Below are 14,785 nucleotides of genomic sequence, written 5' to 3'. Positions count from 1 at the left end.
TTCAAAACACCTCACCACCATGTAATTCAAAACACCACCAAGTAATTCAAAACACCTCACAGCCATAAAACACGCAATAAAAACACCTCACAGCCATAAAACACGCAATAAAAACACCTCACCACCAAGTAATTTAAAAACACCTCACCACCAAGTAATTCAAAACACGTCACCACCACGTAATTCAAAACACCACCAAGTAATTCAAAACACCTCACAGCCATAAAACACGAAATAAAAACACCTCACAGCCATAAAACACGCAATAAAAACACCTCACCACCACGAAATTGAAAACACCTCACAGCCATAAAACACGTAATAAAAACACCTCACCACCACGAAATTAAAAACACCTCACAGCCATAAACACGTAATAAAAACACCTCACAGCCATAAACACGTAATAAAAACACCTCACAGCCACGAAATTAAAAACACCTCACAACCACGTCATTTAAAAACACGTCACCACCAAGTAATTCAAAACACCTCACCACCATGTAATTCAAAACACCTTATCACCACATACTTAAAAACACCTCACCACCACGTAATAAAAAAACACCTCACCACCAAGTAATTCAAAACACCTCACCACCACATAATTAAAAACACCTCACCACCACGTAATAAAAAAACACCTCACCACCACGTCATTTAAAAACACCTCACCACCAAGTAATTCAAAACACCTCACCACCACGTAATTCAAAACACCTCATCACCAACTAATTCAAAACACCTCACCACCACGTCATTTAAAAACACCTCACCACCACATAATTCAAAATACCTCACCACCACGTGATTCAAAACCACCACAACGTTATTAAAAACACTTCACAACCACGGAAACAAAAGTTTGAGGGAGTCGTTAAGTGAGAACACAGACACTGTCCAGATGTGTAGATATATAGATAAATGACTGTACCGAGTTGCCGTTTTGTCATGGTTTAAACCAATCATAATTCAAACAATTATTTTGCACAAATGCATTTGTAATATACGTGATATCACATTTTATAAACAATTGAAGTTGGAAAAAAAAAATTCCCGCAAAAATTCCCCCAAAAAAAATATATTGGAAACTTTTTCAAAAAAATACCCTTAGGACATACCGACGGGAGAGATATGTGCATACCAGAAGTTTGGTACGATTTCACAAAAGTTTGAGAAAGCAGTTCAGTGACAAGACAAGACAAGACAACACAAGGCAACACAAGACAGACACTGCACAGATATACAGTCACGTGAAAAAGTAAGTACACCCCATGTAAAGTTTTGACTTTTTCAACATATTTCAACATACAGCTATTTGATCTTCATTTCAACAATATTGATAGATAAAGGTGATATAATATAGCAAATATCATGAAACATTTATATTTTGTAGTCCATTGTATAATTTAAATAAACATAAATACAGATTTCGCATGTGGAAAAAGTAAGTACACCCTTGGCTCTAATAGGTGGCATTGCCGCCTTTGGCAGAAACAACCTCAAGTAGGCGTTTCTTATAACTGTCTACCAGTCTCTGACATCGACTGGGAGAATTTTTGACCACTCCTCCATGCAGAATTCTTTCAGCTGTGCAATGTTTGTGGGGTTTCTTGCATGCACAGGTCATTTCAAATCCCCCCACAACATCTCGATGGGATTTAGATCCGGGCTATGACTTGGCCATTCCAGAACCCTCCATTTCTTTCTTTTCAGCCATTCCTTGGTGGATTTACTGGTATGTTTAGGGTCATTGTCATGTTGCAAGGTCGACCTTCGGTTGAGCTTCAACTTTCCGACAGATGGCCTCACATTATCCTCAAGCACCCTCTGGTACAATGAAGAATTCATAGTGGATTCAATGATGGTGAGCTGCCCAGGCCCTGATGCAGCAAAGCTGCCCAAAACCATAATATTTCCACCACCATGATTTACAGTTGGTATCAGGTTCTTGTGGTCAAATGCTTTAATTTGGTTTTCGCCAAACATGTCTTCTGGTACTGTGGCCAAATAGCTCTACCTTTGACTCATCTGTCCAGAGCACATTGTTCCAGAAGTGCTGGTCTTTGCCTAGGTGTTCATTGGCAAACTTTACTCTTGCCTGATGTTCTTTCTGGACAGCAAAGGTTTCCTCCTGGCACACCTCCCATGTAGATCAAATTTGTGCAGCCTCTTTCTAATGGTAGACTCATGCACTTTGACATCAACAGTGGCAAGAGCTACCTGTAGGTCCCATGATGACATTCTGGGGTTCTTAGAGACTTCTTTCAGCATCTTGCGGTCTGCTCTCGGGCTGAACTTGCTGGGGCAGCCTGGCCTGAACAAGTTGGCAGTTGTTTGGAATCTTTTCCACTTGTAGATGATCTTCCGGACAGTCGAATGATTGATTTCAAATTGTTTGTCGATCTTTTTAAATCCCTTCCCAGACTTGTAGGCATCTATATCCTTCTTTCTGAAGGCCTCAGAGAGCTCTTTTGATCCAGGCATGGTGACGCCGCACACTTCAACAACAAAGAGCAAACCAAACTAAATGTCTGAGGTTTAAATAAGACAGGTTCCTCCAAGATCCTCTCCAATGATGTTCTAATCATTTGCACCTGAACTGGTGCACCTGATTCTAATTTTAGGTATTTGAAGTAGTGATAAATGTAGGAGGGTATTTACTTTTTCCACATGCGAAATTTGCATTTATGTTTATTTAAATTATACTATGGACTACAAAATGTAAATGTTTCATGATATTCGTTATATTATATCACCTTTATCTGTCTATATTGTTGAAATGAAGATCAAATAGCTGTATGTTGAAATATGTTGAAAAGTCAAAACTTTACATGGGGTGTACTTACTTTTTCACATGACTGTATATATATATATATATATATATATATGTATATATATATATATATATATATATATATATATATATATATATATATATATATATATATATATATATATATATATATATATATATATATACAGTCACGTGAAAATCTATATTTATATAGAAATAATCTATATTTCTATATATATATAGATTACCTCTTATATATTACCTATAAAATCTATAATCTATATATATATACTTTAGGTTACCTTAGTTGGTGTCACTTGGGTATATATTCTTACTTTAGGTTTGCGATATATTCATTTAGCTTAATTCGTTTACGTTACCACCATCACTTGAAGCAATTAATCATGTTGTTTATTTTCCATTGATTTATTTGAATTATGCTATGTTTTGTTTGATTCAATGTATGATTTAACTGTTGTTTTGATGTAACATCCCAATGTGTGGTTTCAGTTCGTTCAACGGTTTTGGTTTTGATTTACGGTTTAAATTTGAATGGCACGAGTTGTTCCAGAATGGTATTAATTGGTGGTTTCTGTGTCCCCACCTCTTTTTCCCTTATATAAGGGAGGGTATAGAGTTGTTTTGCTTTACCCTTGAGCAAGGTCAGTGGATGCACGTTTATCCGTGTTGCTGATCGAAACGTCGAGCAGTTGTTTATTTCCTCATTAAAGGTTGGATAACTCACAATGTATTCATTTGATTTTAATCCCAGTTTGATTGAATTTGATTTTAATCCCTCCAAAGCCAGTCGCCGACTGGGCATCCTCCGTCGTGCGAAGTCCTTCCTTGGCACACCTGAGCTCCTCACCACATACAAGGCTTTCATCCGCAGCTCAATGGAATACTGCTCTCCCCTCTGGGCTGGTGCTCCTGCCTCACACCGAGCTCGTCTTCACGCTGTTGAAACCAAAGCGTTCAGAATCATTGGAATCTCCCGCGATGACGCTATCTCCGAGGGCCTTTCACTTACTCACCGCAGGCAGGTTGGTGGTCTTTCCGTCTTCTACCGACTCCTCTCCGGCCTTGCTCCCCCAGCTCTCTCTGGGCTCTGTCCCCCAAATATTCCTACAGGTCGCACAAGATCTGCCTGCAACCCTCTTATGGTGAAACTGCCAAAATTAAGACTCTCTGCTCACCTTCCCTCCTTCATTCCTCTTTTTTCCCACCTCTGGAACAAACTCCCTCACTCTCTTCAATCCCACTCCTCCGTCCAGGTCTTTAAAACGGCTGTTCACCACCATCTCTTATCTTCCCCAATCCAAAACCTTGATCTTTTCTACCCCCGCTAATTTCACCCCAAATCCACTTTTTTGAGGTGACTTTTGTCTTCTTTCCTGGAAGTCCTTGGTGTCCTTGCGTTTTATCCCTATCCTGCCTCCCCCTAGGCCCTCTCCCTCCCACACATCTCCCGATGTCCCTGCTCTCAAATGTTGTGTGTGTGTGCTTCCTCCCCTTCTCTCCCCATCTTGTCGACCACTCCCCTTTTCATATACTTTGTTTGCTTGTTTGTTTGATTTGTTTGTTTGATAAATGTTAGCTCTTTCACGAGGCTCGACTCTGTATACAAAAAAAAAAAAAAAAAAAAAAAATCCCAATTGCAAGTCATTACTATATAATACATACAGACTTGGCATTTAATATGGAATAGTTTTTTTGTGGGGGTGAACTTACTTTTCAAGATGACTTAGAACCAAAAGTTCATTGGAATTATGTTGAAATTATTCTACATTTTGTTAATGTGACCTTTAAATGAAACAAAAACCACATTTGACATTTCGAAACAAATAAATTGATCCTTGAAAGTGATGTAAACTGATATCGAACTCAATTCACGGACAGTACTGTGTTAAACTTCTGTACGTTTTCCAGAAGTATCTCTTTATTTTGCACATTAGCCAAAATTTTTTTCAACAAAAACAAAAGCTAAATTATGACTGGGATTACGGACAGTAAAATTACAGTTCAGTCCTTCGTGTAACCCCCACGATCATTCAGGAGAGCACGTACACGTCGAGGCATGCTGTTCACGAGATTTGCCAAGGTTTGGAGAGGAATCGCTTGCCATGCAGTGACAACAGCCTGCTGCAATTCACGCACAGAGGTCGGCTGCTGGTCCAAGTGCTCGATTTGACGCGTTAATTCTGCCCACAAGTTCTCTATCGGATTCATATCCGGGGACATGGCAGGCCACTCCATATGCTCTACACCACGGTCAGCAAGAAAGTGTTGGATCATGCGAGCACGATGAGGCCGTGCATTGTCATCTTGGAAGACAAAGTTTCCTCGAAAGGCTGCACGAGCAAATGGAAGCAATGTTTCTTCCAGAATGACCCTGTACTTGAACTGGTTCAGGTTTCCATTCAGAACAACCAGGTCAGTTTTGCCCCCTGCATGAAAAGCAGCCCAAACGGCCACCCCACCACCTCCAGCTTGGACTCTTGGCACTATACAATCTTCGTTGTGGGCTTCATGCACTTGTCTGCGCACTCGGACATGGCCATCTTGACGATAGACCAGAAATCTTTTTCTATAGACCAGAAAAACGATAGACCAGAAAAAGAGGAGGGATTTTCGAAGCTCCACACGGTCTCCACGTTTTTCGAAGTTAAGTCTGTTCACAATTGTATTTTGTCGAAACTGTATTTATCTTTCGGTGTGTGAAGTTATTGTGTGCAACTTTGGTTGTTTCTCGGTGTTTATCTTTCATAAATTGATCGTCTGTTTGCCGTGTCGCGAGCAAGGCCTTTGCCGCGTCGCGAACGATTTGAAATCGAAGTTAAGTGATTGTTCCCATTTGTATTTTCGTTAAAACTGTATTTATTTATGGTGTTGTACGTACATTGTGTCCCGACGAAGATTTTTCGGTGCAAATCTTTCATACCTGTATTGAAAATCGTGTTAATTCGTGTCGTGTCTTGAGGCCTTGTACAGTGTGCACTGTACAACCTTGAGGCTTTGTTTTTCTCAGCGGTCCGTCGTTTGTGATCCAATAACTTTCGTTCTCTGTATTCCCAGTCTTTTCACCCATAGCCTACTTCCTTGTGTAAATCTCAACTCAAAAAAAAAAAACAACAAAAAAAAACATTTCCTTCTCTGTTCTCATTCGTTTATTCATTCTTATTCGTTCGTTCGTTCTTCGACCACGTGTTTCTCCCCCATTTCCCCAGATAGTTTTCACTCATTAACCTTCAATGTTTACACTTTCCCCTCAAGTTATGTATTCCGTCATATTTTATAACACCTTTTTCTTCTTCTTCTTTAAAAGGCTGCTTTCGACTTGCTCACCAAATCAATTCATCCCAAAAAAAATATCCATCTCCTATAGTGCCTTTTTTCTACATTCCCTAAACTCTCCTGCACTCCATCCTCCATCCAGCGTCCTTAAACGTATTTTTAACTCGAAGGTCACAAGAAACTCATTTTGCAATAAATGTTCGTTTCCCATAAATCGTACACTTTCAAAAATCCAATCTCACCCCTCCCCTCCAAATCTTCCCCATAACCCCTCCCCTCCAAATCTTCCCCATCACCCCTCCCCTCCAAATCTTCCCCATCACACATCCCTTTCAAATCTCCCCCCTTGCCCCCTCCCTCCTAAACTACCCCCTCACCCCTCCCCGCCAAGACGCCCCCTCGCCCCTCCCCTCCTAGACTCCTGCCTCACCCCTCCCCTCCAAATCTCCCCCATATCCCATCCCTTTCAAATCCCTCCCCTTGTCCCTTCCCTCCCAAACTCCCCCCTCACCCCTCCCCTTCAAATCTCCCCACCCTCATTGCTTCTCAATTTCCCCCCTCTCACTCCCCCTCCTCAAAGCATCCTCCCCGCTTCTTCCCCCTTCAAACTCTCACCTCCATCTCCCCCAACCTTCTGCCTCGCTCTTCCCCCTCCTCAAATAACACCTCATTGTGGCTCACCCAATCACCATCAAACCTTTTGTCCGTCCCATCCTTCCCTTTCTCCGAGCTATTCTGAAATCTCTGACACACCTTCAACAGCTCTCCCTACCTCTTCCACCTCTTCCACATCTTACCCTACCCCTCCTCCCCCCTGTTCTGTATCTGATGCTCCCCCTTCCTCTTCATTAACGGTATGGACCTCAAACATCCGGGGCCTTCGTTCAAACTTAACTGATCTCTCCATACAGGTTGCTTCTGTCAAACCAGACGTGATCTGCTTAACAGAAACTTTCCTCCTTTATGATGTCTCTGATTCCATAGTATCTCTCCCGGGCTACTCCCTCCTCCGGTATGATAGACCTGAGCCTCGTCCTGGAGGCGGGGTTGCTATCTTTATCAAAAACTCTCTTCCTCACTCGCCCTGCACTGCACTCTCTCCACCTCACCCCCAGGAATACCTCTGGCTACGGCTTCCCCTTCGCTCCCACCTCTTGTTCATATGTGTGTTGTACCGTCCACCAAACAGTGATGACTCCATCTACATCTCGCTGTCTGATGATATGGACCAACTTCTATCTACTCATCCCAACTCTCTCTTCCTCATATGTGGCGATTTCAACTGTCATCATGCCAGTTGGCTGGGTGTGGGTACCTCTCTCACCAGCCATGGCTCCTCAGCAAAGGACTTCTGCGACTCACTGGGACTGACACAATCTGTCAATTTCCCGACCCGGATCTCAGTCAACGGAACATCTTCTCTTCTGGACTTGGTTATGACTAACTTCCCTGAAAATGTCTGCTGCTCTTCTTCTGCTCCGATCGGATCATCTGATCATGTCCTTGTTAAAGTGGACATCTCTCTGACCATCCTCAGGGAGCCTGCTCAGCGTCGACGAGTCTGGCATTTCACTCAGGCCAACGGGCACGGTCTTCAAGCAGCCATCAATCATCTGGCCTGGTCTCCCATCTCTACCACCTCTGACATCAACTCATCCTGGGAATTCTTCCAAAGTAAATTGCTCTCTCTCATGCACAGATTTATCCCATCTCGTCTTCAGTTGTCATACCCTTCCTCCCGTCCATGGTACACGGAATCTTGTGGTGAGGCTGTTGCCCAGAAACAACTTGCCTTCGTCTCCTGGAAAGCAAATCCAACGGAAGGAAATCTCATTTCCTTTCACAAAGCCCGAAACAAGTGTGTGTCCACCCTCAGGAGAGCCAGGAAACAATATCTCTCCGTTCTCAAGACCGAACTCTCTTATCTGTCTCCCTCTTCCAAATCCTGGTGGCGTCTGGTCAAATCCGTTTCTGGTGTTTGTTCCCCCTCCATCCCCTCCCTTACCTCAAACGGCTACACAGCTGACTCCGCACGTGAAAAAGCTGAATGCCTCAACTCTGTGTTTGCCTCTAAATCTTGTGTCCCAAACCCATCCCTCTCTGTACCCACCATACCCAGTCGTACCCTGCTGCTCCTGGACTCCGTGTCCTTTCCTCCTGACAAGTTGGAAAAGTTTCTGTCAACCCTCGACTCTGAATCTGCAACTGGACCCGACGGCATCAGCCCACGGGTCCTAAAATCCTGCTCTGCTGCTCTATCTCACCCTCTCTCTGTTCTCTTCACCCTCTCTTTTGCTCAACGTCAACTGCCATCTGCTTGGAAATCAGCCAACATCAACGCTTTGAACAAAAAAGGTGCAAAAACAGATCCTAGCAACTACAGACCAATCAGCCTTCTCCCAATTATCAGCAAAGTCATGGAATCCATCATTGCTTCGGATATGAAATCTTTCCTCTTCTCCAATGGCTTGATCTCTGATCATCAATTTGGTTTCAGACCAGGTCACTCTACTCTGGACATGCTGCTTCTGCTGTCTCAACAATGGATGGAGGTCCTCAATGCCAAACAGGAAATTAGAGCTGTCTCCCTCGACATATCACGTGCCTTCGACACGGTCTGGCACCCCGCTCTGCTCACCAAACTCTCCTCCTTTGGTATCCATGGAAATCTCCACGCATGGCTGGCGGACTTACTCTCTAGTCGTCGTCAACGTGTGGCCCTGAATGGGTTTCTCTCATCTCCTCTTCCTGTTCAGGCTGGAGTTCCCCAAGGCAGTGTTCTGGGCCCCATGCTTTTTCTGGTCTTCATCAATGATCTCTCTGACTCTCTCGAAAATCCTCTCTATCTCTTTGCTGATGACTCCACTCTCTGCCGCTCCATTCCTCTTCCCTCAGATCGGCAGTCTGCTGCCTCCTCACTCTCTGAAGACCTGGACAAAATCACAGACTGGTCAAACAAGTGGAACATGTCTTTCAATCCTGACAAATCTCACACTCTTACTATGTCTCTCCGAAAAGATCGACTGGACAACCCTCCCATCTACTTTCTCAACAATCCTCTCCAAGAAGTTCTGTCGCTCAAGATTTTGGGTCTCACTATCTGCCATGATCTTTCCTGGGAAAACCACATTTCCAAGCTGGCCTCCAAAGCCAGTCGCCGACTGGGCATCCTCCGTCGTGCGAAGTCCTTCCTCGGCACACCTGAGCTACTCACCACATACAAGGCTTTCATCCGCAGCTCAATGGAATACTGTTCTCCCCTATGGGCCGGTGCTCCTGCCTCACACCTAGCTCGGCTTCACGCTGTTGAAACCAAAGCTTTCAGAATTATTGGAATCTCCCGCGATGAAGCTATCTCTGAGGGCCTTTCACTCACTCACCGCAGGCAGGTAGGTGGTCTTTCTGTCTTCTACCGACTCCTCTCCGGCCTTGCTCCCCCAGCTCTCTCTGTGCTCTGTCCCCCAAATATTCCTACAGGTCGCACAAGATCTGCCAGCAACCCTCTGATGGTTAAACTGCCGAAATCTCGGCTCTCTGCTCACCTTCACTCTTTCATTCCTCTTTTCTCCCGCCTCTGGAACAAACTCCCTCACTCCCTTCAATCCCACTCCTCCCTCCAGGTCTTTAAAACAGCTGTTCACCACCATCTCTTATCTTCCCCCATCCAAAACCTTGATATTTTCTACCCCCGCTAATTCACCCCAGATCCACCTTGTTTGAAATTCCAACTTCTTTCCTGGAAGTCCTGGCAGTGTCCATATGTTTTATACCTCTCCCACCGCCCCCTTCCCACGCCCCCCCCCCCCCAAAGCCCTCGCCCTCTCTCAGATCTCTCGATGTCTCCATGTCTCTCGGTCCCTGCTCTCAAATGTTGTGTTTGTGTCCTTCCCCCTCTCTCCCCATCTTGTCTACCGCTCCCTATGTTATATGTTTTATGTGTCGGTTTGTCTTTCTGTGTGATTAATGTTCGCTCTTTCACGAGCCTCGATCTTGTATACAACAAAAAAAAAAAAAAAAAAAAAAAATCTAGACTCGTCACTGAAGGTCACGTGATTCCAGTGTCCTGGCTGCCATTGACGGTGCTCTCTGGCCCACTGCAATCGGCGCTGGCAGTGTTGTCTGGTCAGGCGTGGCTTTCTCAGGGGACGCCTGGCACGATAGCCTGCTTGAACCAGTCGTTGGTTGACTAGCCTTCTGGATACAGGCACATTTGTCAGTTGCTGCCACTCAGCCCTAAGCCGATTAGCTGACTTGGTACGGCCGTTGCAGACTAACCGGTGCAGCTGGCGATCATCTCTCCTTGTGGTTCTCCGTGGACGTCCTGGCCTCGGTATTGGAGTAGGGACACCCCTCTGAGCATTTCGTTTCAGGATCTTTGACACCTGACCTTGAGTGATGCCATACTGCCGAGCAATAGCACGTTGTTTCATGCCAGAATTTCGTAAAGCAACCACTCCATGACAAACAGCATTGTCAAGTTGACGGCCCATCTCCAGAGGAAGCGGCAATAACCTTTGTAGACATGCAGCAGTTGTTTTCCACTAATACAGAACGCAACAACCCTTATATACCCGATTGTGAAGCCAATCGTCAAATGTACCTGTCCATACATTTTGTCACGCCACCTGTGATATAATCCTGTTATTGACTTCTTGCTGCGAAAGACAATCAGTGACATGGTTCTTTCAACAAAGACATCACCAAAGTGTAAAAGAAACTCACCAGATTGATATACTGAGTTCAGAAAGTAAACCCAAGTCAAGAAAAAAAAAAAATTCCATATTAAATGCCAAGTCTATATATATATACATATACGTACATATATATATATATATATATATATATATATATATATATAATTATATATTATATATATGTGTATGTATGTATATACATATGTGTATATATATGGGGTGTTTGTGACAAAACATGTTTTTGATAAAACAAAGTTGGATCAGACTCTGTACTTTCCATTTTATGCGATTCCCCCTATAAATGGTTTATTTTTTCTTTATTTTTTACCTTCACTACAGGTAAATAATTTAACAGTACTGAACATATGTGGCATTTATCTGTATTACTGTGTTCCATATTTAAACACAAGCTGGAAAATAAATGATAATAATAAGTCGTATCCAGGCAAATGCAAGAACAATATGCTCACCTCTGCAGCGAATTAGATACATGATTCTTGGCAATCAAATGTAAATTCTTGGAAATACAAAACAAACTCGATATAATTAAGACGTATATAACCTCTTCTCAAAGCAAAGCATCATTTATTGAGTGGCACATTTTAATGAAACTTTAATAAGAATAATCTCTTATATCAGATGATTCTGAGTAATCCATCCATTTATTAACCTGCCACCCTCCTACTTTAACATCTTATGCCTCACACTTCTGGCAACTGGAAAACAAAAATACGACAATTTTCAAATTTAATATCAAGAAGTATTTCCACTAATCGTCCTGATTTATTTCGTGATGACAATCATTTGTTCAAAAATACACCATAGCAATCCAATCACAAGCTTATCTCCCTTGCCCCCACCTCTTCCCCCCGCCCCCCTCTACTTTCACAGCAATTCTTTATCCTACTCATTCTCACCGATGGGGTTGTCACAGACATGGCGGACACAAGAGAGGCAATCGTTCGTGCCTCGTCCCTCCCCATGTCGATCATCATCGTCGGAGTTGGGAACGCGGATTTCACCGATATGCAGATGCTGGATGGAGATGACGGAATCCTTCGTTCACCTCGCGGAGAGCCTGTTGCACGTGACATCGTGCAGTTTGTTCCCTTTCGTGATTTTAAGAATGTAATTAACTTTTCTGTCATCCCATCATTCAGCCGACCATGCGCATCACAGCACACACGCGTCATTGTGAGATCATCTCACGGAATCGGGACGGAGCAACAATTTACATAAGACATTTCGCATCTCATTGCTATTCGACTTTGCTTCCTCGCCATTTTGTTTCCTTATTTGTAACAAAATGGCTGCAGGTTCCTGTTAGCCTCATCCGGTGTCCCGCTCTCCTGTATGCAGGCTTCTCCAGAGGCATTGGCACGGTGCGTGCTCGCTGAGGTTCCAAAGCAAGTGGTTGAGTACTACAGTGCTAAGAACATTTCCCCAAAGTCCTTTGCCCCAGGTTCAGAGCATCCATCATCGCCACTGCAGCTCTGACTGCTCCAGCACTCCGGCTTTCAGCCTACTTGTCAGGGCCTTTTTAATGCCACTCCGAACATACCCTTGCTCTTCCGTTCTCCACTATGAATTGGGAGGATGAATCGAAGAGGAGAGGAGTCACTGAAGTCGAGCCTTTCCTACAAGGGGAAACAAGCAACAGAGAAATAATATTGTTGGGAGAGATGCTTGGTGCATCCTTTCAACACTCATTGTGGTTGTGTGTTTAGAAGAGGAAACTATGCTTGCTTGATAAGACTGGTGTTCAATAATCGGTTTCGTAACATTCGATGTGTGATGTCGTGGGATGCTCGGCAACTCATGTAAAACACAGGAAAGCTGCATGGATTGAACATAGTTGCGACATCCAGCTCGAATGGATTATTTTGCTTAACCTGCCAGGGATTTGAAGTCTTAACCGGGCCCAAAATCGCTGCAGAGGGCACCTTGTTTCACCTGCAGCACCAGCGAAAAAGCATGGAGAAAATGCATGAAAGGATCATTGTTTTGGGTTCACTTTATGCACCTGAATTTTGTGAGTAAACACTTTCCTTGATGCTAATTTACAACACACACACACACACACACACACACACACACACACACACTACCATGTGGCAAGGGTCATACCCCTTCTGCATAAGTCAGACATCCCTCTGACATGCATTGTCGTTTGTCCCTCTTGGGATCTTTATCATCCACAACCTAATGGTAAATCACACACACATTGATGCCTCGCCCTGCGAAACACCGGGGTGATCGTTTATAGCTGTGTCGAGATTCGAACCCAGGCTGGGCAGCTCAGACACGAGGACACATACCTTGAAGCTATCAGTCCATATTTTACACCATGGTATTATACGAGTAATTAAGGCGAGTAAAAATTCCAATTTGCAATTGCTTTCATGGAGTCTTTAGAAAATCAACTGTTAATTCATGACAAAGCAAACATGCCCCCCATTTATAACTACCTTGGTCATTCCAAATGTTTATCAAGTTGTGTAAAAAAGTAACATCAGGTACACAGGTAAGGCATTGAACCAGAAACCAGCAGCACATTTGTGTTTTTTGATGCATTGTCTTGAAAAACATGGTGTTTCACACACTTTGGCTGTTCTACACTTCAACTGATGAAAACAAAACTCTGCATGAAAGAAGGAGATCACACTCCTGCGCACACAACTCGACGCTGTTGGCATTCTCCTCGGCATGACAGCTTCACAGCATGGTTTTCCAGGCTCGGCATGAACAATTTCAAAAGGTGGGCAATACGAAGAAATTTTCTACTGATCTTTTTATTTAATTATTTACTTTAAAACAAATTTTATTGTATTTAATTGTCAAGGAGCATGAAATTATCTGAGCATGCAAAATATGTTGCGTAATATTGGTCAGAAACATTGCCTTCTGTGCCCACCTTGTATCGAGAAAAGTTTTTGTGCCCTTTGTGTAAGGATTCATTTTTAAACAAGCATATTAAAAGTGTATTTTTACCAAAATGTGGGAATGTAGGACACAACAGCAAAGGCGACTTTGCATTCAGGCAAAAGCTAGAAAGAGTTTTTTGCAATATGGATTTTTCATGTTCTGTTAGAAATGCATCATTCCCATCCCCATTCCATGAACAACACACTCTTCTTCTTCCTCTTTTCCTTCTTCTTCTTCCTCTTTTTCTGCTTCTTCTTCTTCCGCCTCTTTTTTTCTTCTTCTTCTTCCTCCTCTTCTTGAATTTCAAACTCGATTTGCAGCAATCTCCACTCCACATGATTTCCATCCTTTGTCTCCTTATCTTTCCCCTTTGTCCAAAGATGTTCCACAGGCATGCGATACTTGTTGGCTGTTTATGCACATTCACGAATCTTGATTCTTCCATTACAAAAGAGAATGAAAATGAATATTTAAGAAAAAAAAAACAGGAGAAAACACTTTAATTTTGTTTTGTAAAAAGCATGAGAACGTCTCTGATATGTTTGATATGATATGTCTGATATGTTTGATATATTGCAATGTTTGATCATTTTGTATTAAATGAAGATGTTTACAAACGTGTTGTTTAAAACTAAAACAGTGACTCTTCCTATTGTTATTAGTTTGCATTGTAGCAATTTCCTAATGCAGTTTTCAGAAAGAAGTCTTTTGTATATTTGCACCCGTTTTACTCCTCACTGAAGACGTAATAAAGGTTTATGCGTCAATTGACTGTTTCGGAACACTTTATTGTCTTCAAGCACACCTTGGGTTTGCAGACAACATGTTTCACAACTTGTATATGATGTAAAAAAAATGGAGCGAAAACTTTCCAGGAGCAAGAAGGGTTTCTAATTTTTACAGCCATCGGGGCTGACAACAGAGGGGTCCAATGGCCATTTGGAGAATGTCAAAAATACGGAAGAGGAGAAACTGGCAGACAATTTGGTATGGGATGAATAGGCAGGCAATGGAGGTTTTGGACACCTCCCTCCACACATGGAAATTCTCCCTAGATTTGTGTGTGTACATCCAA

The 14,785-nt window shown here is 42.9% G+C and overlaps 1 protein-coding gene across 1 annotated transcript in view; it reads left to right on the top strand.

Moving 5' to 3' along the window:
• LOC137435747 (copine-4-like) overlaps window positions 1-12,282 on the top strand; it is a 354,102-nt gene extending 341,820 nt beyond the window's left edge. Inside the window, exons 16-17 of the mRNA XM_078785105.1 lie at window positions 11,677-11,913; window positions 12,145-12,282. Of these exons, the coding sequence (XP_078641231.1) occupies window positions 11,677-11,913; window positions 12,145-12,282 (375 nt within the window). The remainder of the gene's footprint in view (window positions 1-11,676; window positions 11,914-12,144) is intronic.
• Window positions 12,283-14,785: the final 2,503 nt, after the last annotated feature.

The sequence above is a fragment of the Myxine glutinosa genome, chromosome 9, assembly GCF_964187855.1.
Source record: "Myxine glutinosa chromosome 9, kmMyxGlut1.1, whole genome shotgun sequence".
Lineage (NCBI taxonomy): Eukaryota > Metazoa > Chordata > Myxini > Myxiniformes > Myxinidae > Myxine > Myxine glutinosa.
This window is presented reverse-complemented; position numbering and strand designations above follow the sequence as displayed.